The following is a 24,422-nucleotide window of genomic DNA, read 5'->3' on the forward strand; positions in this document are numbered from 1 at the left end:
TATTCAAATTGTTGACCCAAGTGTTTGAAATTTGGTTCTCTGCTAATGCTTAAAAAAAATAAAAAGCTGCCCCTGAAGACAATTTCATATAGGTTAACCCATAAAAAAGGATCAAGAAGCCATGTCTTAAAAGACCGAAGTTTACAGTTTCCTTCAATATCCCCCAAATTTGATCTGGTATTGCTCTCTAGATTCTTTATTTTGGAGGGTAGGGGGGTGAGAACCCTCATGTCTTTGTTCAATCTACGTTGGTGTGGCATTCAGTTACTCACAATTCGAGGGTAAGGCACACGGCCGAAGGAGTAGATCTCCCAGAGTAAGATTCCATAACTCCAGACATCCGACTTAGTGGAAAACCTCTGTGGGAAAGGAAAAAGAGTTGCCAGACCAAGGTGATTGTCATTTAACACAGACAAAACTAATTTTCACCTTCTCCCTTAGAGCTTCAGGGGAGGTCCACTTGACAGGGAGCTTGGCGGTGTCCTGTATGGAGGAGGCCTCCTTGGTCAGCCCAAAGTCGCTGACCTTGGCGATGTTGTCATCTGACACCAGGACGTTGCGTGCTGCAAGGTCTCTGTGGACAAAGTTGTTGGCTTCCAGGTACTCCATGGCCTCACACACATCACTGAAGAGGATGACACATTATTATTGTTTCAAAAGGAGAGGACTGGACCACAATACGGCGTGACACACTTGTCAATTGTATATGGTAGGGCTGTAACAATATTTCTCAGTATGGTAGAGAGGCACCAAGTGACACAAAATATATTAGGTAATGGGGAGAAAAAAAAAAAAAAAAAAAAATCGCTTACTCTTTAGTCATATGCTATACTTTGTAAACAAATAGAGCACAGATAAGCCTCTGGCTGGAAAACGCTTTTGCGGTCAACATTGTGAACTACTTTGAAACGCCTCTATCTTAAAAGGCTGATTGGAAACCCAAAGTTTTGCTTTAAAGCCTGATCGGGAGTTAAAACTCGAATATGAAACCCTCGCCCAACCTTAATACTGGCTTGTAATGCTTACCATAAAATAAAGCTTCAATCCCGTTTTAAAATCTGCTGCATTCATTGTGACTTTCAAATATGGTCCATAGACAACTTGCCACACAGAACACAAAAGGCATGGGACACACATCGACCCCGCAAACAACAACAATGCAGCTCAGCTTTCGGCTACAAGATGTCATGGCTAGTGATTTTGTTTTTTAATACCGAAAATGTTGTCGTCTCTCATTTTTGGCACGAGACCTTGAATGTGGGGCAAGTGCCATGAGTGATTTTTTTTTTCCCCCATGACAGAGTTGACGATAACTCACAGCGAGAACTTCAGTAGGCAGTCTCCACCAAGCACGGTCCGTCCTCGGGAACGCAGGTAGTCCACCAGGCTGCCCTATTGCACAGGTGGTATCGAGACCTTTTTAGTAGGGAAATCATTTAGATTTGAAAATCATTTGAAAAGTGCATGGAAAAGACCACTCACCATCACATAAAAATACACACATACATACATACAATATTTTCCAGACCGTGGCGCTCACGTGATAATAAGCTGTACGTACTCTGTGTAGCATTTTTCCCCTTCCATTGGCTACGCTGGACCATATGCAGCGGATATATACCATATGCACCGGTATGTTGTAAAATGAGACATTCACACAAAGACTTTGCAAGTGTTTATGAACATACATTGTTTCGAAATAGTGACTGTAACATGGCAGTAAAACGGCTCAAACACAACACAAAGCCTGTTTTTATTCAGTCTCCTTCTGTTCACTGAATCCACCCAAGTCGTTCAGTATCGGAGTTGAAAAGCCTGAGAATGTCTCTGTTGAAGCAACTGGATGATCAGGAAGAGGACTGGCGGAATATCATATGGTCAGATGAAACCAAAACTTGTCATGTTTGGAGAAAAAAGAAGGCCGCATTCTATCCAAAGAGAACCATACCTAGTGTGAAGCATGCGGGGTGGAAACATTATGCTTTGGGGCTATTTTTCTGTAAAGGGACCAGGAAGACTGATCCGTGTAAAATAATGAATGAATGGTGCCATGTATCGTGACATATTGAGTGAAAACTTCCTTCCGTCAGCAAGGGCATTGAAGATAAAATGCGGCTGAGTCTTTTAACATCCCAAACACACTGCCCAGGCAATGAAGGAGTGGCTACGTCAGAAACATTTCAAGGTCCAGGAGTGGCTTAGCAAGTCTCCAGATCTTGGGACGGAATTGAAAGTCGGTGTTGCCCAGCAGCAGCCACAAAACATCACTGGTCTAGAGGAGGATGTCTCCATGAAGGAATGGGCCAAAACATCAACAAGAGTGAGTGAAAACCTTGTGAAGACTTCCAGAAAATGTTTGACCTCTGTCATTGCCAACAAAGTATATATATTTATAAAAAAAAAAAAAAAAAAAAAAAAATCACTTTTGCTCGACCAAATAGTCATTTTCCACCATCATTTGCCAGTAAAATTTGTTAAACAGATTATCAGGATTTTATTTTTCTCATTTTGTCTAATAGGTGACGTATATCTATGATGAATATTACAGGGATCTCATCTTTAGGTGAGACAACTTGAGCAACTAAATACATATTTTGCCCCACTGTAACACTAAAATACAGTACCATATTAAAAAATGTCGGCACGGTGGCTCAGCTGGTAAAGCGTTGGCCTTACAGTTCTGAGGTCCCAGGTTCAATCCCGGACCAGCCTGTGTGGAGTTTGCATGTTCTCCCCATGCCTGCATGGGTTTCCTCCGGGCACTCCAGCCACATTCCAAAAACATGCAACATTAATTGGACACTCAAAATTGTCCCTAGGTGTGATTGAGAGTGCGGCTGTTTGTATCCATGTGCTCTGCGATTGGCTGGCAAGCAGTTCAGGGTGCATCCCGCCTCTTGTCTGTTGACAGCAACCGCGCAACCCTCGTGAGGGTAAGCGGCGAAGAAATTGATGGATGGATGGATATTAAAAAATTTGCTAAGAATTTTAAGACGAGTTTTCATTGAGCAGTAGTTTTGTTCAGTACATAATTATAAAGCTCTGCATGAGTGTCAGAATAGAGCATTTGTATCAATGTTTGAAACCAAAATACGGAACTTTTGCCCGAAGTTTGGTCCCAGGCTTGAAACCCTGACTTAAAACCTGGACCTCAAATGAAAACATAATTTGACGGCCTAATCCAGGCTTCAAACTTAATTTGAAAATCCCTATCCGAGGCGAGAATGTACATTTGAGCAGAACTGCCGTGGTGGACAAGTAGCTTTTATTTTGAGACCCTTTCTGGATTGGTTTAATTACATACCAAACTAAAGTGTACAGCTCGGTGGAAAAAGTTCAATCTTGGTACCCCATAAAAATCACTGAAAAGTGGGTTCAGTTCATTTTGGATATTTTAGGACATTTCACAAAAATCTATCCTGAACTGAACCGACTTGTAAGGCTTAGGAGGAATTGTGGCTTTACCAGTTTTAGAACCCTTACATTGTGGTACCAAAGAAAAGCATGCCAGCAATGCTGACACAGCTTCCACCGTCCCATTGACGCACAGCCGCACGAAAATGCCAGTATTGGGGTGTCCAAGTACAATTCCAGCTGAATCTCTGTGTGTAATGTGTTTCACTGACCTTGGCCATGTACTCTGTGACGATGTAGAGACTACCCCTCTCCTCCACAATGACTCCCAGCAACTGCACCAAGTTGTTGTGTCTCAATTGCCTATGGAAACATAAAAAAAAGTGGTTTCTCTTTTAAGAACCAGGCTATACTGTACCTATTTGAGAATTTCTGCCAGGTCTGGCTCACGTCATGACTGAGGCTTCTGCGATGAAAGCCTGTGCCGTAGCGTCGTTTTTGATACACTTGACTGCCACTTTGGTCCCTCTGTAGTCACCCACCATCACATCTGACAAGACAGAGGGAGATTTGAGGACAAAGGTGACCATGATCACACCAACATTTGTTTGAAACCCTAACCCAGCTTTAAAACCTAAATATGAAATCCAGAACTGTCGTAAAACAGGTTTTTGTAACCCTAATTCTACTTGAAATGCGAAGCCTAGTTTGAAACCCTTGTGTGAAACTAACCTGGGCTTGACATCATGACCCCGTTCAAATGTTAAACTGTCTCTGATGTGCGGACTCACCTCCAAACTCTCCTTTACCGATGGTCTGCAGGAGTTTGAGCTCCTTCCTGTTTAGGGCCCAGCCGCCTGCAGGAACACCAGACACAAGTCTGATTGTAATTTAACTTAAGCATGCAATAGTAAGAAAAAAGTAAAAAAAAAAAATACAATTAAGAAAGTAAACACTATCAGTGACTTTTTGCATTGCCCTGACAATAGTAATGTAAACAATCCTGTACTGCAAAATTACAACCTATATACTTTTTATACTACATATAAGCCTGCTGTCAAGCGATCAGCAGCGTATGGTTTGTTCTGCAATTCAAAAGTTTTCCAGAATATAGTGATTTTTCTACAAAGCGTTTCAAACTCTGAACCTGGCTTGAATCCATAACTTTTGGTTCAGAAACTGTCACAGGCTTGAAAGAACAGTTCATTCAGTACATCTGTTTAGAACTGTGGCTTCTTTCTAGAAGTGTGGCTTCACCAACCTTTACTGATTTAGATGCAAACTATACCGGTGGTACAGTCCAGTTACACTACGTGGCGTTGCCATAAAGTCACTCTATTTATGTAGCAGACAGAGCTATCGCCATCTCACCGACACACGGTACCGTGGAAATGCAAGTGTCAGGGGTTTACTGTTCTCTTGACAGGGTTTACAAGCTTGAATGAATGGAGGACTGACCTTACTATAGTTAGACGAATACAAAGGCTTCCGGCATTTAATGCAATTACAGCCATGTCAGTACACACACAACAGTTAGGTTAAATGCCCTTACTCCTGGAGAACTCGTCCTGTGCCGCCACAGTGCCTTCCATCAACTTGGGCTTGATGAGGCTGGTGCAAAGGCCATCGGCATCTTTGGTATAGTGCTGCCAAGAACACATGAGAACTGAATGAATAATTTGTAAAGACACAAAACATTGGCTAGTCAAGGAAATTTGATGGTTTCCTGGGCTGTATAAACGGCACAGACTGAAGAGAGGGGACCGTGTCATACCGGTCAATATTTTACTTTACGAGGTGATATCAAAATGAGCAATGTTTGGGTGGCATGTTGTGTTGAAACCAATGTTGCTCCCCATTAAGTAAATTTAACTCGAGATTTTCCCCATTCTTGAGGATGGAGCTCTGTAGACGAGGCAGACTTTGGGTAAGGTATTGTGCAATACCGAGAAGTATTTCACACCTAGTTTGGGGTTGTACCACAGCCGTAACAGGCAGAATGCCGCTTGTGTATATTATACTACCAGGAATGGAGTCTGAAGTTCAACATCCAAACTATACTCTCCCGGCCTCTTGAACACAATCTACATGTATAATAAGCAAGACAGCCTGGTAATTTTCCTCCTTTGCAAGTGGGATCAAAACTATAACAGGTGAGAGGGAACCTGTGTGTAAATTTAGATTTTTACTGGCGTGGGCGGTGACCGTGCTGACATTGCCGCAGCTATCTCACATGCAGTTTGCCTTTTTACTAGAGTACAACCCACATGCACAGTTTCAAAAATGTAGTCCAGTACTCCTCCAAGCCGGGGAGGTCAAAAAGGCTGGTATTGGCATGGACACCACAGGGTGGAGTTTCCTCTGCATTTTTTAGCCATTTCCGGGAGCATTTTTTTAAAAAACTTTTTGTGACTTATATTTTCTGTATCTGCTAGGACCAATGGACCTAGATGACAAGATAATACGTTTAATTAAGATGTAAACTCAATCAAGACAGAGTTGGTTGTATGTAGAACTGGGAAGAACGCTGAGTACATCATCACAGCACGTGACCAAAATGGACCAATCACGGGAGATGATTTATTTGGCATTCAACGCGGAGCAACAATATGCGCGTCAAGGGACACAAAGAAGCTACGCGGGGTCGGTCATATGATGCAATATGGGCGTTGTCAGCCGCGCGAGGGGGGAGTATCAGGAGGCCTTTACTCAGGGCTATTGAGACAGGAGTGGCAATATTACTGCTTTGCTTGTTTTTTTTTTTTTTTTTGCAAAAAACAAAAGAGGACACAATGACACTAAAGCTGCAGGCTCTGATGCGCCACTTTTTGGGGATCTCTGTGTCAAAGTGGCTATTGTCCTTTATCTTCCTCTGTGTAAGCACACAGAAATATTCTTCCTTTGTTGTGTTTGGTGTAAAATGTGAAGACTGCTTTGTTTTGATTTGTGCAAAAAAGAAAAAAAGCAACATTTTGCAAAAAAGGCAGTTAATCAGCTGTTAAAAGTGGGTAAACCTGGAAAAAAAAAAAAAAAAAAAAAAAGACCCGTGAAGTAGGTTTGATGTCGCTGAGGCCTTCCTCATTGAAAAGAGAACCGCATAGCTGTATCATTACAGCGGGAACATGACAGCTTCAACTTTCATCGCACTTTCTTTGCGCATCTAACCTTTTATTTGCTGCTTTTTGTGTTACAAGGAAACACTAGGAAAGTCAGTCCTGTCATCTTCTATTGTTTAGTGTTCAGGGAGCCATCGCCTCCTTTTACGGTCATTGAGAGGAAAAAAAAAATCTTTTCCAGAAGGGACCAAAACTCATTCCTCAAAATGTGTGAGAATTATTTCCATAGTTAATGCAAAATGCACAGTGGTTCTCCACCTGTATGTACAGTCCTGCTCACCATTACTGGCATACTTTAATTTTTTCAAACCTGTAAAATATCTTCAGAAATTGAAACGTACCTTTGTTTCTTTCTTTCGGCTTGTCCCTTTCTATGTAATTAGGATCTTTACAAAGTAATTCAAAGAAAATATACATTTTTTTAACACATTGTAATTTCAAAGGAAAAAAATGAATTCAGCATCCGCAGCAATACTAGAACCCCTCAATATTTGGTTGCACACCCTTTGTCAGCGATGACATCCTCCAAACATTTTTTGTATCCGTTAATTAAGCTTTTTCCACTTCTTCAGTGGTATTCAGGCTATTTTCTTCCATTTTTTCCTTTGTAATTTGTTGAAGCTCTTGAATATTTGCACGGTTATTGTACCCAATTAGAGATTGCAGCCCTCCCAGCACTTTTCAATTAGATCAGTTAGATCAGGGGCTATTTTAAAACGGTAAATGTTTTCCCTTTCAAGAACTCCTGTATTCTTTTGGATGTGTGCTTTGGGTTTTTGTCTTGCTGGAGGACCGATGATCTTGGCCTCATCCTAGTTTTTTTTTTTTTTATTTTTTAAAATAAACACCGCATAAGACAATTCATCTCAATAATTTTCCTTCTTCATGATATCTGTGCTTCTGTGATAGATTCAAGACTTTCACTATTAGATGCAGTAAATCAAGCCCCACAACATTAAGGAATGGTTGACTGTTGTCAGGATGTTCTTTTCCTTAGAAGCTTCAATGGGCAGTTGATTCATTTTCTTTAGACGATATTCCACATTTAATATTTAAAAACCATCAACTAATGCATGTTTTTGGGATGTGGGAGGAAAACGGACACAGGCACGAGGAGAACATGCAAGTTCCATCCAATCGGGGTCGGCATTTGAAGCCCACTCCTCAAAACTGTGAGGATACGGCTCTAACCAGTCGCACCATTTTTGTAGAGGTGTGAGACTATTTATTTTGGTCAAAGAATGTCAGAGACCTTTCCATTAAAAGACATAGAAACACTCACATTAAAATGTGTTTCTCGATCCAGTGTTCCCTCGCTACTGGCGGCTCAATATTTGTGCTGTTTATTTTTTTAATAAAACATGTTTAACTACACTGGCGCGTTTGTTTTTGTTTTACAGCAAACATTAAATCTCTGTGACAAACAGCCATATTGCCTTGGGAACAGATATAAAGGAACGTTATTAAAGCACAATTTTAAATGCGCTTTGGTTTAAATATATAGAACGTGTGTTAAAAGTGTACATTTTTGATATGCGCTCTCCATATTACAGATTTTTGACCTATGGCATGTGGGTGTGGAATGTATCCCCGCCAACAAACTGGTTCACTATGTTGTTCTATTTTACAGTGTCTTGAAAGATACCTTTTGATTAAAACACTATCATGTATTATCATGTATACTGTATCAGTATACATTGTCTGCATCCAATAGTAAGAGTGCATGTAAAAATTTGGTGGTGATCTACATGCTTTTCTATTGGACGGTGATGACATCATGGTCAAACCGCCACTGCAGAGCGTCTGTGTGAATGGACGACATGACACCAATAATGACAATGACAAAGAGAAGCCTGTGGAAGACAGAAATACTTATTTTGGTGAGCAGCAGTCGACAAGGCTTGCTAGAACATGGGTGCTCATAATACATTCCAAAACTGCAGCAAGGCCAATCGGCTAAGAGGGTGCAGTGGTAAGTACAACCACCAGGAGGTGTCATTGTTGCAAAGCAAATTCCCACGTGGGCGAGAGCTGTGAACAATGCATTATGTAACGCATACTGATGCATGAAGATGAAATATCTTTATAAAAAGACTTCGATCACCGTATCCTCACTGAACGGCATGTATGATATTGCAATGTCTTATTCTTTTATGAGTTTATGGACTGAGGCCTGCAGCTACAGGCAGAAGGTGTCGATGGGAGCGGGGCTGGCCGAGCCGGAAAATACACACAATAAGAATGTGAGGAATCCTCCACTAGCGAGGAGGGAAGACACGGTGGGGAATGCAGACCGGGAGAGGCTATACATAGATTTCTGAGACGGGAAGGCAGCATCGAAAAGACAAAGGTTAACAAAACACACATAAGAAAAAAGATGGAGAAGAAGATAGTGAGATGGGAACAGCTAAGGTGAAAATTTCCAAACCTTAAACTTGAAAATTTGGTTAGACTAAGATTTTCTCAAAAATATTAAATTACAAACACAGAATAGTGTCAAATGTACAATGTCCGCATGTAAGGTGAGTGTCACTAGACAATTCCAGCAATTATCAAAGGATTCAAGTACGAGCCAAGTACAGAAGTGCATTAAATTTAAAGAAAAAAAAAAAAAAGATTAAGTCCACTGCGGCATCCAAGAATTTTTGTGTGGCCGTAGTGAGCATATCGCTGATGTTATTTTGGTACATTTTTACATCCTGTTCATCATCCGGCCCAAACATACCACATTTCAAGGTGCACACAATGAACCAGTGCACAGCACAATACGAAAACATTACGCGGCATCGAAAACCTGGAGGGATGCAGACAGTCATATCACACATATGAAAACCTCACACCCCTGCGCATTATCCGCACAATTCGCACATGCCAGTTGCTGACGCTGTCTACGTCTTATGGTTTACATTAGATGTCTTCAACACCTACCAAAGATGACATTATCAGATGTTGAGGCTTCGTTCTTGTTTATATAAAATATTTGCATAAATAAATGATATACGTTTAACATTTGTCCAAACACGCCAGAGATAAAGAAAACAATATTCTAAACAGTTTGGGTTCAAACCATCATGTCATTAGCCCCAGGAAGTAAGCTAACCTGTATTCTGGGTTTGGTCATGTGATGTTACACATAAAGCCAATTAGACTTGTGTTTAGCATGTCACGTAAAACATTGCCACTACAGTAAATAAAGGTTCTATGAGGGTTACAGTTTGGACTCTATCTTGGAAGTAGTACTGTACATTTGCATTGTCAGTCCAATTAAAAGCTCTTGCACTTCTGGTTATCTGATGGGATGAAAGTCTATCCCCTCGCAATCCTTGCAGATAACAGATCAGATGGGGTTTTTGAAGGAAGCGAGAAAGGAAAACCCCACTGGGAACGGCCGGTGGGTGCGTGTCTTTTTGTCTTGTGTGCACACAAAGTTTTGCAATGTGGCTAATGTGTCCAAGTACAATTTTATTTCCTGTTCAATTGTACATTTTTAACATAAGTAATAAGACGTATTCGTGCCAGTCACTCACAACAAACTAGAGAATAATTGGTGAGGTATTTCTAATATGATATTTGTATTGAACCATTTACCTACCTAAATAGAGTAGGCAAGATCAGCGTGATGTGTCAATTAAAATTGAGAATTGTCTTTTAATGGGATCATTAGGCATAGAATGTGTGTTTTAAATCTCTATTAACACCGCATGTAAAACAGTCATAACTCTGCCTTGTTTGCATGTTGGAGTTCTGATGAGATGACACAGTGATGGAACCAATCAGAAAATGGGCATGTCAATCGAAAATGAGCATAGTTACCATCATATCATATAGTTATCCTCTAATGGCAGAATTCTTGATGTAAGCCCCTTTCACACTATTTGTACAACCGGCATATTTATGCCATTTGTCTATGTTGCTTGCGAGTTTAGACAGCACGCCCATGGAAACAAATGTAACGAAGGGAGGACATCAATCAAAAATTCCCATTGTTCCAATGGGAGAATTCCTGTTATAAGCAACCTATACATTGTTATTTCTGCCTTTCAACCATTTCAAAGTTCTAGATTAATGCCACCATAACAGAGACGTGATCGGCCAATGAAACTAAAACATTGTTGCCGAAAACTGCCCAGAAGTTCATTTTTGGTTTCGCTCCAAAAGACTCGTTCACCAAATAAAAATACTGAAATAAGAAGGAAGACAATGAACACTAAATCGCTGGCACACACAAGACTGTACACCTCAAACTAATTAGTCATTTACTACTACCAGGCAATACCCTGTGAAATGGAGTGTAATATCTAGTTGAATGGACTCACTTTATTACAGATAACCTACACACACGTTGACCAACTCTCACTGACAAATAAGACAAGTAATTCAAACTTGAATGTCACTGAATTATGGGAATCGCTTGGCTTTTCCATGATCAGGCTAGCGGCTCCTAGCCCAAAATGGAGGCTTCCCATCCTTGCTGCCTTCCACTTTTCAGCTAATGGAAATGCTTGTTGCATGTTATTTTGCGCCCAAATATCTACATACGAAATACAGCTAATGCTGTTAAATAAGATGCCGAAGCGCAAAGGAGAACACGCGCCTTGTGTCTATTGTCACTAATCATCGCCTGGGTGAATACGGGGGATAAACTACAATTTTAGATAAGTATCACTATAATGAAGGACAGGGGGCGGATAAGACAATGAACAGATGGAAACACCATGCTAATCACAAAGCTATCACATGAAATTGCAAAACAAGTGATTGGGTTGAATAGTAGTACACTTGTCACTTTGGTCTGGCTGGAACTGTTGTGGCGGCAATTAGCCAACTTTGAAGTGAAAAACAGCAAGCAAATTAGTTTGTTGATGGAGGAAAATACAAACAATGCTAGAGAGCCATAACACGGACCGGATTCAGAAAACGAATGAGGACATAACCGCTGCTACATCACTTAAGAAAATAAACCAACGGAGGTGGGCCCTATAAAAAATTAACCATCTAGTTCCATGTTTTTTCATATTGCTGTTCAGGTACAGAAAGAAAAAGAGAAAGGAAGAGTACTTTGAGAAGTTAATGAATGAAGAAAATGGGAGAGAAGGTAGAGAAGAAGAGGCAAGCGTGAATGACCAGGAAGTGGCAATGATTAGTGAGGGGGAAGTTAGAAAGGCACTGAACAGAACGAAGAATGGAAAGACAGGTGGTCCTGATGACATACCAGTGGAGGTATGTAAGCAATTTGGAGAGGTGGCTGTGGAGATTTTGACCAACTTATTCAATAGAATACAAGCGGGACAGAAAATGCCAGAAGATTGGAGGAAATGTTTGCTAGTCCCCATTTTTAAGAACAAAGGCGATGTTCAGAGCTGTGTAAACTTTAGAGGAATAAAGAAGAAGAAGCCACACAATGAAGTTATTGGAAAGAGTAGTGGAGGGTAGACTCAGGACAGAATTAAGTATCTGCGAGCAACAGTATGGTTTCATGCCTAGAAAGAGTACCACAGATGCATTATTTGCCTTGAGGATGCTCGTGGAAAAGTACAGAGAAGGACAGAAGGAGCTACATTGTGTCTTTGTAGACCCAGAGAAAGCCTATGAGAGAGTACCAAGAGAGGAACTATGGTACTGCATGCACAAGTCTGGTGTGGCAGAGAAATATGTTGGAATAGTACAGGACGTCTATGAGGGCAGCAGAACAGCGGCGAGGTGTGCTGTTGGTGTGTTAGAAGAATTTAAGGTGGAGGTGGGACTGCATCAGGGATCGCGCTGAGCCCTTTCGTGTTTGCAGTAGTAATGGATAGGCTGACAGATCAGGTTAGACTGGAATCCCCTTGGTCCATGATGTTCGCAGAAGTTATTGTGATCTGCAGTGAAAGCAGGGAGCAAGCGGAGGAACAATTAGAACGATGGAGACATGCACTGGAAAGGAGAGGAATGAAGATTAGCCGAAGTAAAACAGAATATATGTGTATGAATGTGAGGGGCGGAGGAGGAGGAGTGAAGCTCTAGGGAGAAGAGATAGTGAGGGTGGATGACTTGAAATACTTGGGGTCAACAATACAGAGCAATGGAGAGTCTGGTAAAGAAGTGAAGAAACAGGTCTAAGCGGGGTGGAACAGTTGGCGGAAGGTGTCTGGTGTTCTATGCGACAGAAGAGTCTCCGCTAGGATGAAGGGCAAAGTTTATAAAACAGTGGTGAGGCCGGCCATGATGTACGGATTAGAGACGGTGGCACTGAAGAAACAACAGGAAGCAGAACTGGAGGTAGCAGAAATGAAGATGCTGAGATGCTCGCTTGGAGTGAATGGATTGGATAGGATTAGAAATTACCTCATTAGAGGGACAGCCAAAGTTGGATATTTTGGAGACAAGGTTAGAGAGAGCAGACTTCGATGGTTTGGACATGTTCAGAGGTAAGAGAGTGACTATATTGGTAGAAGGGTGGTGAGGATGGAGCTGCCAGGCAAAAGAGCGAGAGGAAGACCAAAAAAAAGGTTGATGGATGTTGTGAGGGAGGACATGAGGACAGTGGGTGTTAGAGAAGAAGATGCACGAAATAGGCTTAGATGAAAAAAGCAGACAAGCTGTGACGACCCCTAATGGGACAAGCCGAAAGGAAAAGAAGAAGAAGCTGCTCAGGTACAGGTGAGTCAAGGAGCAAAAGATCACCACCTTCCTCGTGGCATTATTTAAAAAAAGAAAAAAGTGTGTAAATGAATTTCACAAGATTTGGTCATTCGATATTGATATCTTCCACCCTGCTGTATAGAAAGCAACATCTACTGTCGGTATATTTAAGTATTTTTTTTTGTCACAACTTTCAACTCCACACTCACCTCCACCAGCTGCATGAGGTTGTCGAAGTACTCCTCCTCGTCGATGGTGAGCTTGCCATTGTGGTAAATGATGCGGTAGTGCTCAACCTTGCCATCACAGCTGACGCACAGCGTGTAGTCGCCTGGGTAGTTGGTGCTCTCGCGCACAAGAAACAGCCCCGTCTCGGGAGGGTAGAGGAGTCGCTCAGCTTGCTCACGGGTGATCTTCCCATGGAACCATCTGAAAGGAGAACAGAGAAGAGTCTCTAGCACACTTTTATTTATATTTATTTATTCATACACGGGCACGCCGGGGATCCTAGTGAGGATAGATAAGCGGAATGGAAGATGAATGAATGAATATAACACACAGCTGCAAGATATACATCTGTAACATGTAAAAATATGAATTGCATTTTCACTGCTGCAGATGGTACTTTATCATCTTTTGTCAATTAGTGAAATTTGTTACACATTAATTTGACTGGATTGTCACATGTATACAAGTAGTCGAGCAATAACAGGTAGTTTATCACTCAAAATTCTTAAAAAATGGTTACATTATTTTACTCCTCAAAAGTGTTTAAAAATTGTTATATTATTAAGCACACGAGTGATACTATAATTTGTTCATTGCAAAGTGTAGTTCTTGATGAAAAGCAAAAGGTTTTGGGAGAAAAAAAAAGCTTCATTATACGCAATACATGCACCAAAATCATACCGACTGTGACCCAAAAACTTAAGGTACAAACTGTACTGTGGGTTCTTTATCTGGGCGCTGTCACCCCTATCGGAAAAATTGCAAAACAAAGACTGCCGCCCCCCCTCCGTCAACTTCCTTCAAGCATGTGGCAGTGATCAATGCTGATCTCTGCTAATGCTGCAGGAAAACTTGCCTCTAATTTTTTTTGTCTGAACAAATACACTAAGGCCGTGAGCACTCCCTTTGACCGCTGTGAACAATATCTGATGTGTGCACTGTGGTCATTTCAGTGTCATTCATTTAAGTTACACGACTCTTTAAAAGATTCAGATTACAGCATTTAGATTTCCATCAGAACACTTTTAAGAACAATTGTTTCCGCAAACTTTCATTGAAAATGTCAACAAATATTCTTTAACTACATAAAAAAAATACATTGCTAACCAAACCAAGCCAACTATAAACTATGAACTATAAATTTGAAAGGACGCTTCCAACTCCATTTTATTTATTTATTTTTAATTCACAATGATATCACCATCTGTTTTTCTTGGTGTAAAACTGAATTATTGATTGCACAATACCATTTGAAATGCAGGCTGAGAGCTAAATGATGCTCACAAACAGTTTTATGTTGTTACGTAAATTTAAAATACAGAATTAGCTTTATGTGCACTGTACTGTCTGTGCTTTCATCCTCGATGAGGCTGTGCTAAGGTGGAATCTTAACTTTACACATCTTATCCACTTTCTTCTTTGGCTTCATAACATTTTTCAGATCAGGCCTTTCTTGCTCAAAAAGAAAAAAAATCTCGTACATCTTTATCGCTTTTTCTTCTATTATTCACATACTCCAACAGTCATTGCATCTTAAAATACTTTTTACTTTCACCATTATTATCGAGAGTTAACATAAGCACCATGTTTAGCTCGTCTTCGCTCTAGGTTGCCCAGGCCACCTTGCTAACTAAAGCACCGGTGGTTGGCGGCGAATAAGGATGCAGTCATTCATGGGATGCATAAATATTGTAACATCTGTAATTATGAGTATACCCCTTTAAGAGCGGATGGGTTGACGTACAGGAAATTAGGTGGGAGAGTTTGTGTCCGAGAAACAGCTCATTGTTAGAGTTCGGTGTGCTGCCGAAGTGTTCACTTAAAAGCGTCTAAAAGAACCCATTGGTGACTCTTTTTCCTCTTTTAGAGTGTGCATGTGAATTGTGCCACTGGATATAGCAACCAGTCATCTCTCAGTTATTGAATCACATTCCAAAATGCCACAAACTGAAAAGCTGTATGCCATACTTTCAATTCAGGTTGTAACTTTTTGTGTGCACAACGCAGAATGTCTGTGCGCAGAGAGCACATCAGCAGTGTGGAAATGCGCACAGCTTTGAGGGAACATTGACTGCAGGTACGATTTGTTTTGGCTTTGACTTGATAGTTTCGGACAGAGTATTCTTGGTTGGATAAACGTGGTGTGGGAGCCAGATATTTTAAATTACTGGAACTGTCGGCTAAGTTTAGAAGGGCATGCTCAGACATATTTTGGAAAATGAACAGCTCAGTCAGATTTCCCTGGTTTCAAATCTTACCCTTCATAGGTGAGCAGGCCCTCCAGAAATCCATATATACACAAACATTTAAAAATTTTTGTTGATGAATTTCCATAGGTTGCACGAAAAAGGAATGCTCTTCAAGCTCCTGTGAAACCTGAATCCACAGCAACCAGATCTCCCCTACCTCTCACCCAAAGTCAGCTGGGTTATGCTCCAGTTCCTCCACTACGCTTAAAGGATAAGGGGTAATCAAAAATTGATGGATGGGCTTATAGCAGTTAGGTTGCTAAACTTGTATGACAGTTGTTAAAAAAATGTTATGAAGTCATCCGTCTTCAGCAATCCTTTCTTTGCAAGATGAGTATTTTTAATTAAGTCTAGTTTACGTATACAGCAGGGCATTCTGTACTTGTATGTTACAATAAACCTTGATGACTCTTTCAGGACTGCATCTCTCTGCACTGTAGCAGTACAGTACATTTGGAGTAGCATTTGTCATCGATTAGTCACTCCCCCAGGGCTAAAACCAGCATCAGCCGTAAGAGAGTCTGTTTTTGAGTCTCGACTGGTGAACTAGTGTTGAATTCAATGAACGGTGCTAATTGATTTAGCCAGTTTTCCTGTGGCCATCTGCAGCCATCCCTCCTTGATGTTGGCCTTCACATGCAGACAGCAGAGCTTTGTGGCAAAGCAGCTTAATGGTGTTAGTTGATGAGATCAGCGCAGGCTGTCTCTCCGGTGAACGGCAGACCCTTAACTAGAAATAATCCTCGTGTGAGGGGGTCATTCTACACAGATGGATTTGTTTTTTGAGGTTTATTTTATTTTTCTTTACCAATGTTTTGTCATGTCAAAAATGCAACCCCTGAGCATCTAGAATAAGCCAGTCACGTTCCAATATTTTGCTTACGTGAAAAATGAGTGGGTTCAAACTAAGCTGTGTCCTAACAAATATAGCGGTAAACACCACAAAATACAAGTTAGAATTATGAACCTTTGTCTCATTTATCTTTCGATTTGAAACCCAAAAGTCGTCTACATACAACAAAAAAATAAAGGAGTTGATTTTGCTGTTCCAATACTTTTGGAAGGGGCTGTATATGTCCAGTGTGGCTGGCTGGTGACCTGTTCTTTATGTACTCCATCCACTTTACTTGACCTGAAGATCAATTGGGATAGGCTACAGCTCAACCACCATCCTAATGAGGACAAGTGCAGTGGAAATGATGGATGGATGGATGGATGGATGTTATCACAGTTTTTTTCTTCCGTCATCAATGTCATCACTGACTCAGGAAATTACTAAAAAACATTTTAAACAATGCACATGATGGTTTGAATTTCCAAGTTTAGTTTGCGCTTTGAGGCATTTGTTTGCTTGTATCACCTATGGAGAAAAATCAAGAGTATTCACCTTTGGGACTAAGTAAACAGTTGGACTGAATTGGAGCAACAGAACTTTTGTTGTGTGCGTCATCCGTAAATTTCATTATGTAACACCATGTCAGGAGAGCTGGATGACCCAGTGACCCAAAAGTTCAATGCTGATGTGACGCTCATGAGGGGTGCAACAAGGGTCACAGAAGTGGAGGTCTGTTTGCAGCATAGCGTGTGAGCGTGACCATCGTTTTATGGATCGACAAATGAGACTGTCTGATGTGGAGTCAAAATTGTGTGTGTGTGTGGGGGGGATTATCTCTCATTACCTTACATCTCCGATGTCATGCTCCCCCTTCTAGAAATACTTCTTGCTTCCCATCTTAATAAACAGATGGAAACTGGCTTATTTAGGAGAGCAATCGTGCCAGAGAAAAGTGTTCCATGTGAACCCACCCAACCATTTCAAATTCACAACAATTCTCAAGTGTCTTAATAAGTCCCTGAAATTCTTCAGTCAAAATACATAGAAAATTACAAAACACTTTACATCTACCTGGAAATGACTGTTTAGAATCACTTCACCAGCAAGGTGTACTTGTCAATAGGGTTTGGCAGCTATATACAGGACATGTGGCACATGGGGAGAACACATCTCCAAGTTCACTGGGATGTGCGTTAGTTGTGAAATTTCACACTTGATGGCTGGGCAAAAAGATGACTTGTTCAAGTTTAAGGACCGCATCAGCGTCTGTAACGAACTTGGTATTTTCACCTTTAGAGCAACATTATAGCTTGGGCACTTACGGCATGAGACTCAGTTTCCCTCCTGACTTGACTCCTTCCCTCTTCTGGACATAGTTTGCTGGAATGGTTCCCTCTCTGCCCACAATGTTCCTCGCTTTGTACCAGTTAGGATCCTAAAAACAGAAAATTGTTTTTAAGCCAACTGTAACAAACCACTATCTTCAGAGTTAGCGGGTGCCTGGTTACCCTGGTGACGCCGATGATGGTCAGCACGTCTCCTTTGCAGAAGGGCAGGTCCTGTTCGTTGGCCGTCTGGAAGTTGTACTTGGCTACACACTCTGTGCCCGTCGACCATGGCGCCTGCAACATCAAATGAAGATGGCCACCATACCAACATAAAAACCTGTTTTGTGGCTTCATGTGGCTAAAACCTACTGGCCATTAGTTCAGCACAAAAACATTGAAGATGGCTCATCTATGCACATGAAAAAAACCCGCAACATTCTGCCAGAATATCAAAGGAGCCGCTCAAGTACAAGCATGAAATAAAATAGCTATTAAAACAAACACTTGAATATTGAAGTGAAATGAATTCAATTTTGATATTTATTAAAATGCGTTTTAAAAAAACCCATTTCCCTTCATTGACATCTATTTGGTTTTGATTTTTCATGCGGGAGCCTAACCCAGCTAACTGCGTAATTTTTGTGTATCATGGGGATAACCCCTCGCCAGCACCAAAAAAAAAAAAGTCAAAAGTCAATCGTGTGCATTATATATTGGTACAGGGTGAACTGAAAAATGCACGGTATGCTGCCATCTAAAGATTATGAAAAAGCTGGACACTGTCATACCAATGTGCCACCACCACCTGAAAGTTATAAGAAAGGTCCACAATTTCATTTTGATATGTCACCACTAGCGAGTGGTTATGAAAAAGGTCTAGACTACATTTTCTCTGCAAAGACAGGGGTACGTACAACTGCATACGTGCACAGTTGTGCTCATGTGTTTGTATACCCTGACAGAATGTGATTTATTTATTTATTATTATTTTTTTTTTAAATATGACTATATCTGAACAAAAACTATCAATTTGCATACGGTTATGTTTTGTTTAAAGATAATGCTTTGCTGAAATGCTTGACAGTTTAATTTCAATCCCATTAAAATAAAACTAATTAAATATAGTACATTTTTGCTGCTCACCCAAAATTATGAAGTCCTCACGGGCTGTGCAAAATAATCGTGTGGAGCACATTAATCGGCCCTTTGTGCCGTAGGATATTATGTCAGCCCACCATCACTTTGCTCTCATTCCAATATGATAGTCACTCTTATTTGATGCGCGCCATCGCACTCGCAAATCTGCACAGTCGAGCATGAAAAATCATGTGCGTAAAATTTGTTACGAGAAGAAATACATAGATACTGAAAACCGTTGCTTATTTTGTGTAGGCTTGACATTAATTTCCATGTTTATTTCATAAACGTTGGTAACAAAACTAGCCTGATCCTAAACAATTAGTATTCATCCGGAAACAGGAAATGCAAGTTAACCGTACTGAACATGTTCGGAAGTTATGCCAAAAGCACATGTTCCGAGTTTCTTCATGTACTGCGAGGTCATTTACTTCGAAAGTCATCATGAGCCATGTCAAAGGGAATTCAGTTACACTGAAAACATTTCTGGGATAGAACACAGGTAATGTTTCAGTATCTAACTATAATAAGTATGAGATTATGATTTACTTTGACTTGATCTAATTTCTAAGGTTAGACTAGTCTGTCCATATATCTAAATGCGAACGGTCATTTTCCCCTTGGTACGCGTTATTTTGAAGTTGAACTTTTCCCCTCTACATACTTTAGGAACCTAGAGTTCGACTGCTATCTTTCATCATAGGATTGACAATAGATACTGCCGTGAATTATACTAGATTATAACAATATATCATGATTGCTGACAGGAATGTTTGTTACAATGTATCGCTAGTTTGTTGCCACTAACGCCGATTATGTTGAAGTAAACTTTCAGCATTTTCAAAACATTGCGGCTATAGACCGTTCGGGTTTATTCCTTGACAGGCCAGTGCATTTAACTATTCTTCAGATTAAGTTTGTCAGAGCAAGAATTTTTATTGAGGAAAAATTTTAAATACCATTTTATATTATGTTCTACTAATAGTTAAAATCGGAAATGATCATTTATGAGTTTGAAATTTTTGTTTTCTATTTTAGCTATGTATTTATTTCATTTTTAATTTACAGTTATGTTACAATAATCTGTAGGGTTAGGGTTAAGAAGTTTTAAAATGATGTTTTTTTCCCCCCTAGTTTAGTAATACACTGGTGTAGGGCTATGGGGGCCCCATAGCGCAGTGGTTAGAGCATTGGTTTGGTAAACCAGGGGTCGCGAGTTAGTTTCTCACTGGGGCCTCCACACCCCAAGAGGGGTTGTGGCAGGAAGGGCATCCGGTGTAAAAAGTGAGCCAAACAAATATGCACGTCCATCTGGCTGTGGTGACCCCTAACGGGACAAGCTGAAAGAAAGCTTTAGTAATAGGTTAGTTGTTTAGTAAACTGGTATGTGATATTTTTGAATTGGAATTTGCAGTCTACTAGTTTCTTTTCTTTCGGCTTGTCCCTTTCGGGGTCGCCACAGTGTGTCACCTCAGATGAACGCACATATATGTTTGGCACAATTTTTACGCCGGATGCCCTTCCTGACGCAACCCTTCTCAGGGAGTGGAAGCCCCAGTGGGATACGAACCCACAACCCCTGGTTTACCAAACCAGTGCTCTAACCACTGAGCTAATATGAAAAATCCTCTGAGTCATCGACATCACATTAGTAACATTGGACTAGCAGTAAAATGTATGACTTACTTTTTATTTATTTTTGAATTTATAACACGCGTTTATTATGAGTAATGAATTTGCATTTCCAAAATGGCTATCTTGTTCTTAATTTTCTAAAGTTTTACAACATGAAGTTCATGAATTCTTTTAAAACTCTTTCATCACTTTAAGAGTTTAATTGTAAATTAAATTGTGTTCATTTTCCTAATATAGGTGGCATTATTGCAGTCACTGTGATTTGACAGGTGCGTTTGCACCCGTGCGCCACCGCACTTACAAATCTACACAGCCAAGCACGAAAAATCACGCGTGTAAAATTTGTTACGAGTAGAAATATATTGAAAGACGTCACTTATTTTGTGTAGTCTTGCGCCATTGCGCACATTCTCAGTGGACATGAAACCCGATCAAGCGCAGGGAATCACAGCCTGACGACTTATTTTTTTTATTGAACACGGAAGCACACAGGAGCTGCTGCTCAGCCTACTTCTACTTCCTAGTTTACCTAACACAGCACCCTTCCGCTCTTAAAGGGGTACACTCACAATTACAAAACAGCACACACACCCGCAACTTTATATCTGCGGGCATGACTGACCACATATAAATAGACAAATATGACCCAAGTGAACTTAAAATGGTGTTCTTAAATGGAAATTTAAAGCCCCCCCCCCAAAAAAAAACTGTGAAAATGTATTGGCCGCCTAAACCTAAACACTGGTTGGCCCATCCTGAGCAGCAACAACTGAAATCAGGTATTTTCTAACTGGCAATGCATCCTTAACATTTCTGTGGCAATATTTCGGCCCACTCTTCCTCAACAAATTCATAAAAATATGGAGGGTTTTCAAGCAAGAATGGCCACTTTAAGATCACTGCATTTTGTATTCCGAATCTCGTATCCTCAACTAGAGTCACGGGTGGGCTGGAGCACATACCAGCTGACTTTGGGCGAGAGGCAGGGTACACCCTGAACTGGTCGCCAATCAATTGTGGGGCACATATAAACAACCATTCAGCATGCACGTTCACAGCGACGGGCAATTTGGAGACTTCAAATTATACATGTTGGAATGTGGGGGAAATTTGAGTAACCCAGATGAAACTCACACAGGCAGAGAAGATACAAACCCCATACAGGCCAGGCAGGATTTGGACCTGGGTCCTCAAAACAGTGTGGCAGATTTGCTAACCAGTCTCCCACTGTACCGCCCACTGCATTTCCATCAGATTAAATTCAATTGTCTGCTGCTCTACTGATTCTACACTGACCAACTGGGACAATATCTGAGGAGGACCACTTGTCCAAAGTCATTACTAAGGAAGATATGCAGTCCCTTCTCAAGATTTCTTCCCCGCCCCCCCCTAACTCTGAAGGGGGTTTTGAATAATTCCTTTGCTTGATTGGGGAGTTCAGATTATGGCATGTTGTCAGACATTGCTAACTGGTCCAGTGAAGCCATTTGAGATTTTTCTGATGAAGGCATTTTTGGGAAACCTTGTATATTGCTATATTGACTTACATGAATCCCAGACATGATGAGAGGAAGTGGGCAGGTGTCCTCTGGCAGGTAGCGCTCACTGTTCAGCTGGTATCATCAGTGCTGTGACATGAACAAAGCCAAGCGTTAGATGTGTCATAAAAAAAATCATGGATAGACATTCTAAGAATCCATAAAATGATTATCGAACTTTAGGCTGGCACAGGTCAAAAAGCTTTAGAAATTAGCATTACACATCTGTCCTTGACACCTGCTTCCTATTGGGGCAAATTTGGGAAAATTAACCAGGAAATTGTGAATTGAGCGAGGAGGAGGAAGTCGCAGATTCACATTCTCCATCTTTTTGCGGATGAGTGGGTTAAATTAACAAGATCATTCATACCCTCCAAAGTACTACAATATTCTTTGAAAAGAATAGCTTTTAAGACTCAATAGAGAATATATGTACGTTAACGAGAGGGGTGGAGGGGAAGAGTGAGGATTGTTGGATGAGTGGTGGTCGGGTAAGGTCACAATTTGGAGTCAGATGATGAACGGACTTTTGTATTGATCTAAAAATAATATCCAACAATTCTTGTTTTTTTCCCCAGGGAGAAGAGATAGCAAGGGTGGACGACTTCAAGTACTTGGGGTCAACAATCCAGAGCAATGGTGAGAGTGGTAAGGAAGTGAAGAAATGGGTCCAAACAGGTTGGAACAGTTGGCGGAAGGTGTCTGGTGTGTTATGTGACAGAAGAGTTTCTGCTCGGATGAAGGGCAAATTTTATTAAACAGTGGTAAGGCCAGCAATGATGTATAGATTAGAGACGGTGGCACTGAAGAGACAACAGGAAGCAGAGCTGGTGGTGGCAGAAACGAATATGTTGAGATCCTCTCTAGGAGTGACCAGCTTGAATTGGATTAGAATTTATATCATTAGAGGGACAGCCAAAGTTGGATGTTTGGGAAACAAGGTTCAAGAGAGAAGACTTCATGGTTTGGACATGTCCAGAGGCGCGAGTGTGAGTATATTGGCAGAAGTGTGCTGAAGTATATTGGTAGGAGTGTGCTGAAGTATATTGGTAGAAGTGTGCTGAGGATGGAGCTGCCAGGCAAAAGAGCAAGAAGAAGGCCAAAGAGAAGGTTGATGGATGTTGTGAGGGAAGACATGAGGGCAGTGGGTCTTAGAGAGGAAGATGCTCGAATGGAAAAAGATGACACGCTGTGGCGACATCTAATGGGACAAGCCGAAAGGAAAAGAAGAAAGAATTAGAGTTTTCAATATTCAATTAGGTTAACACACTCCCTGGAGAGAATGTTGAAGACATTGCTCTCACTGCCACATCCTGTGTTGAGACAGGAACTAGCCTCGTTGCAGTCAATTGCAAATAACAGCTGTGATTTAGCCCAAGCCAACCCCTGTCAAGTCACTCGTTCAGTTGCATTGTAAGGCCATAGAAGGCTATTCTTATCTGCCTCGTCTCTGAGGAATGCCTTAAGAGCCATTCAAACGCATCAAGCAAAATGCTGCTTGAGGATCATGCCTCATCTTTTCTTGGAAAATTGTTCACTTGGTAAAATGGCCCTCCTGTGCAGTTGGACGAGCATAGAGGCTCTTGCTTTTACATTGGAGAGAGTTTCCTTTTAAAAATCATACCACAGACAACCAAGAGCAAACTCAGGTGTGAGCCAACCTGGAGTCTCAATGACACAAAATAGGGGATGTGGCTTAAACTTGCTAAGGCCAGTAGATATTCACCAATTGAGAAATGTCTCTTGTCAAAAAGCACTGTCTGTGTATCATGCGTAGCTCAAAATATCTCTAAGGAGACCTAAGAATTGTTGGCTTGTATAGAGCTAGAAAAGCTTACAATCGTTTTGATGTTTTTCAGTCCACAGTCTATAAATTCAGAAAGTTTCAGCACTGTTGCTTCTCTTTGAAGGAGTGGCCATCATGTAAAGATCGCTGCAAGGTTGAAGCGCATTGCTCATTGTGGTAAAACAGAACGCTAGTGTCAGCTGAAGACAAGAAATCACTGGCACATCCCATCATCTATTGATAAAACTACCAAACGTAAAGAAGAACGGGGCGCTTGGAAGAATACCAAGGAGGAGGCCATCGTTGTCTGAAAGAAAATTGTTGCATGTTTGACATTTGATAAAGACCACTTGTTAAAAACAAACACCAAAGGCACTAAAAAAAGTTACCCCTCCCCCCAAAAAAAAAATTTTTGGGGGCTGATCACTGATAAACTAACATTTATGTTAGTGATGCACTGAAAACAAAAATGTAGAACGCAAGGCTAAAAACCAAAAGCTGCCGAACCTCCCCCCCAAAAAACTAACTTTATTTTCAGTAAAATTGCACTTATGGCTATGACAGCAGGACTGCCAATATATAGAAACACGCTTCC

The 24,422-nt window shown here is 40.9% G+C and overlaps 1 protein-coding gene across 1 annotated transcript in view; it reads right to left on the bottom strand.

Annotated features, from left to right (window-relative positions):
* Nucleotides 1–24,422, bottom strand: part of LOC133498189 (tyrosine-protein kinase CSK) — a 48,474-nt gene that overhangs the window by 1,124 nt on the left and 22,928 nt on the right. The window contains exons 2-12 of the mRNA XM_061814722.1: nucleotides 22,051–22,131; nucleotides 17,912–18,025; nucleotides 17,726–17,838; nucleotides 13,301–13,520; nucleotides 4,907–5,000; nucleotides 4,146–4,211; nucleotides 3,805–3,904; nucleotides 3,627–3,717; nucleotides 1,319–1,392; nucleotides 430–625; nucleotides 273–359 (exon numbers count right to left, since the gene is read on the bottom strand). Coding sequence (XP_061670706.1) covers nucleotides 273–359; nucleotides 430–625; nucleotides 1,319–1,392; nucleotides 3,627–3,717; nucleotides 3,805–3,904; nucleotides 4,146–4,211; nucleotides 4,907–5,000; nucleotides 13,301–13,520; nucleotides 17,726–17,838; nucleotides 17,912–18,025; nucleotides 22,051–22,065 — 1,170 coding nt within the window. The 5' untranslated portion in view covers nucleotides 22,066–22,131. The remainder of the gene's footprint in view (nucleotides 1–272; nucleotides 360–429; nucleotides 626–1,318; nucleotides 1,393–3,626; nucleotides 3,718–3,804; nucleotides 3,905–4,145; nucleotides 4,212–4,906; nucleotides 5,001–13,300; nucleotides 13,521–17,725; nucleotides 17,839–17,911; nucleotides 18,026–22,050; nucleotides 22,132–24,422) is intronic.

Source organism: Syngnathoides biaculeatus, chromosome 3 (assembly GCF_019802595.1).
Source record: "Syngnathoides biaculeatus isolate LvHL_M chromosome 3, ASM1980259v1, whole genome shotgun sequence".
Lineage (NCBI taxonomy): Eukaryota > Metazoa > Chordata > Actinopteri > Syngnathiformes > Syngnathidae > Syngnathoides > Syngnathoides biaculeatus.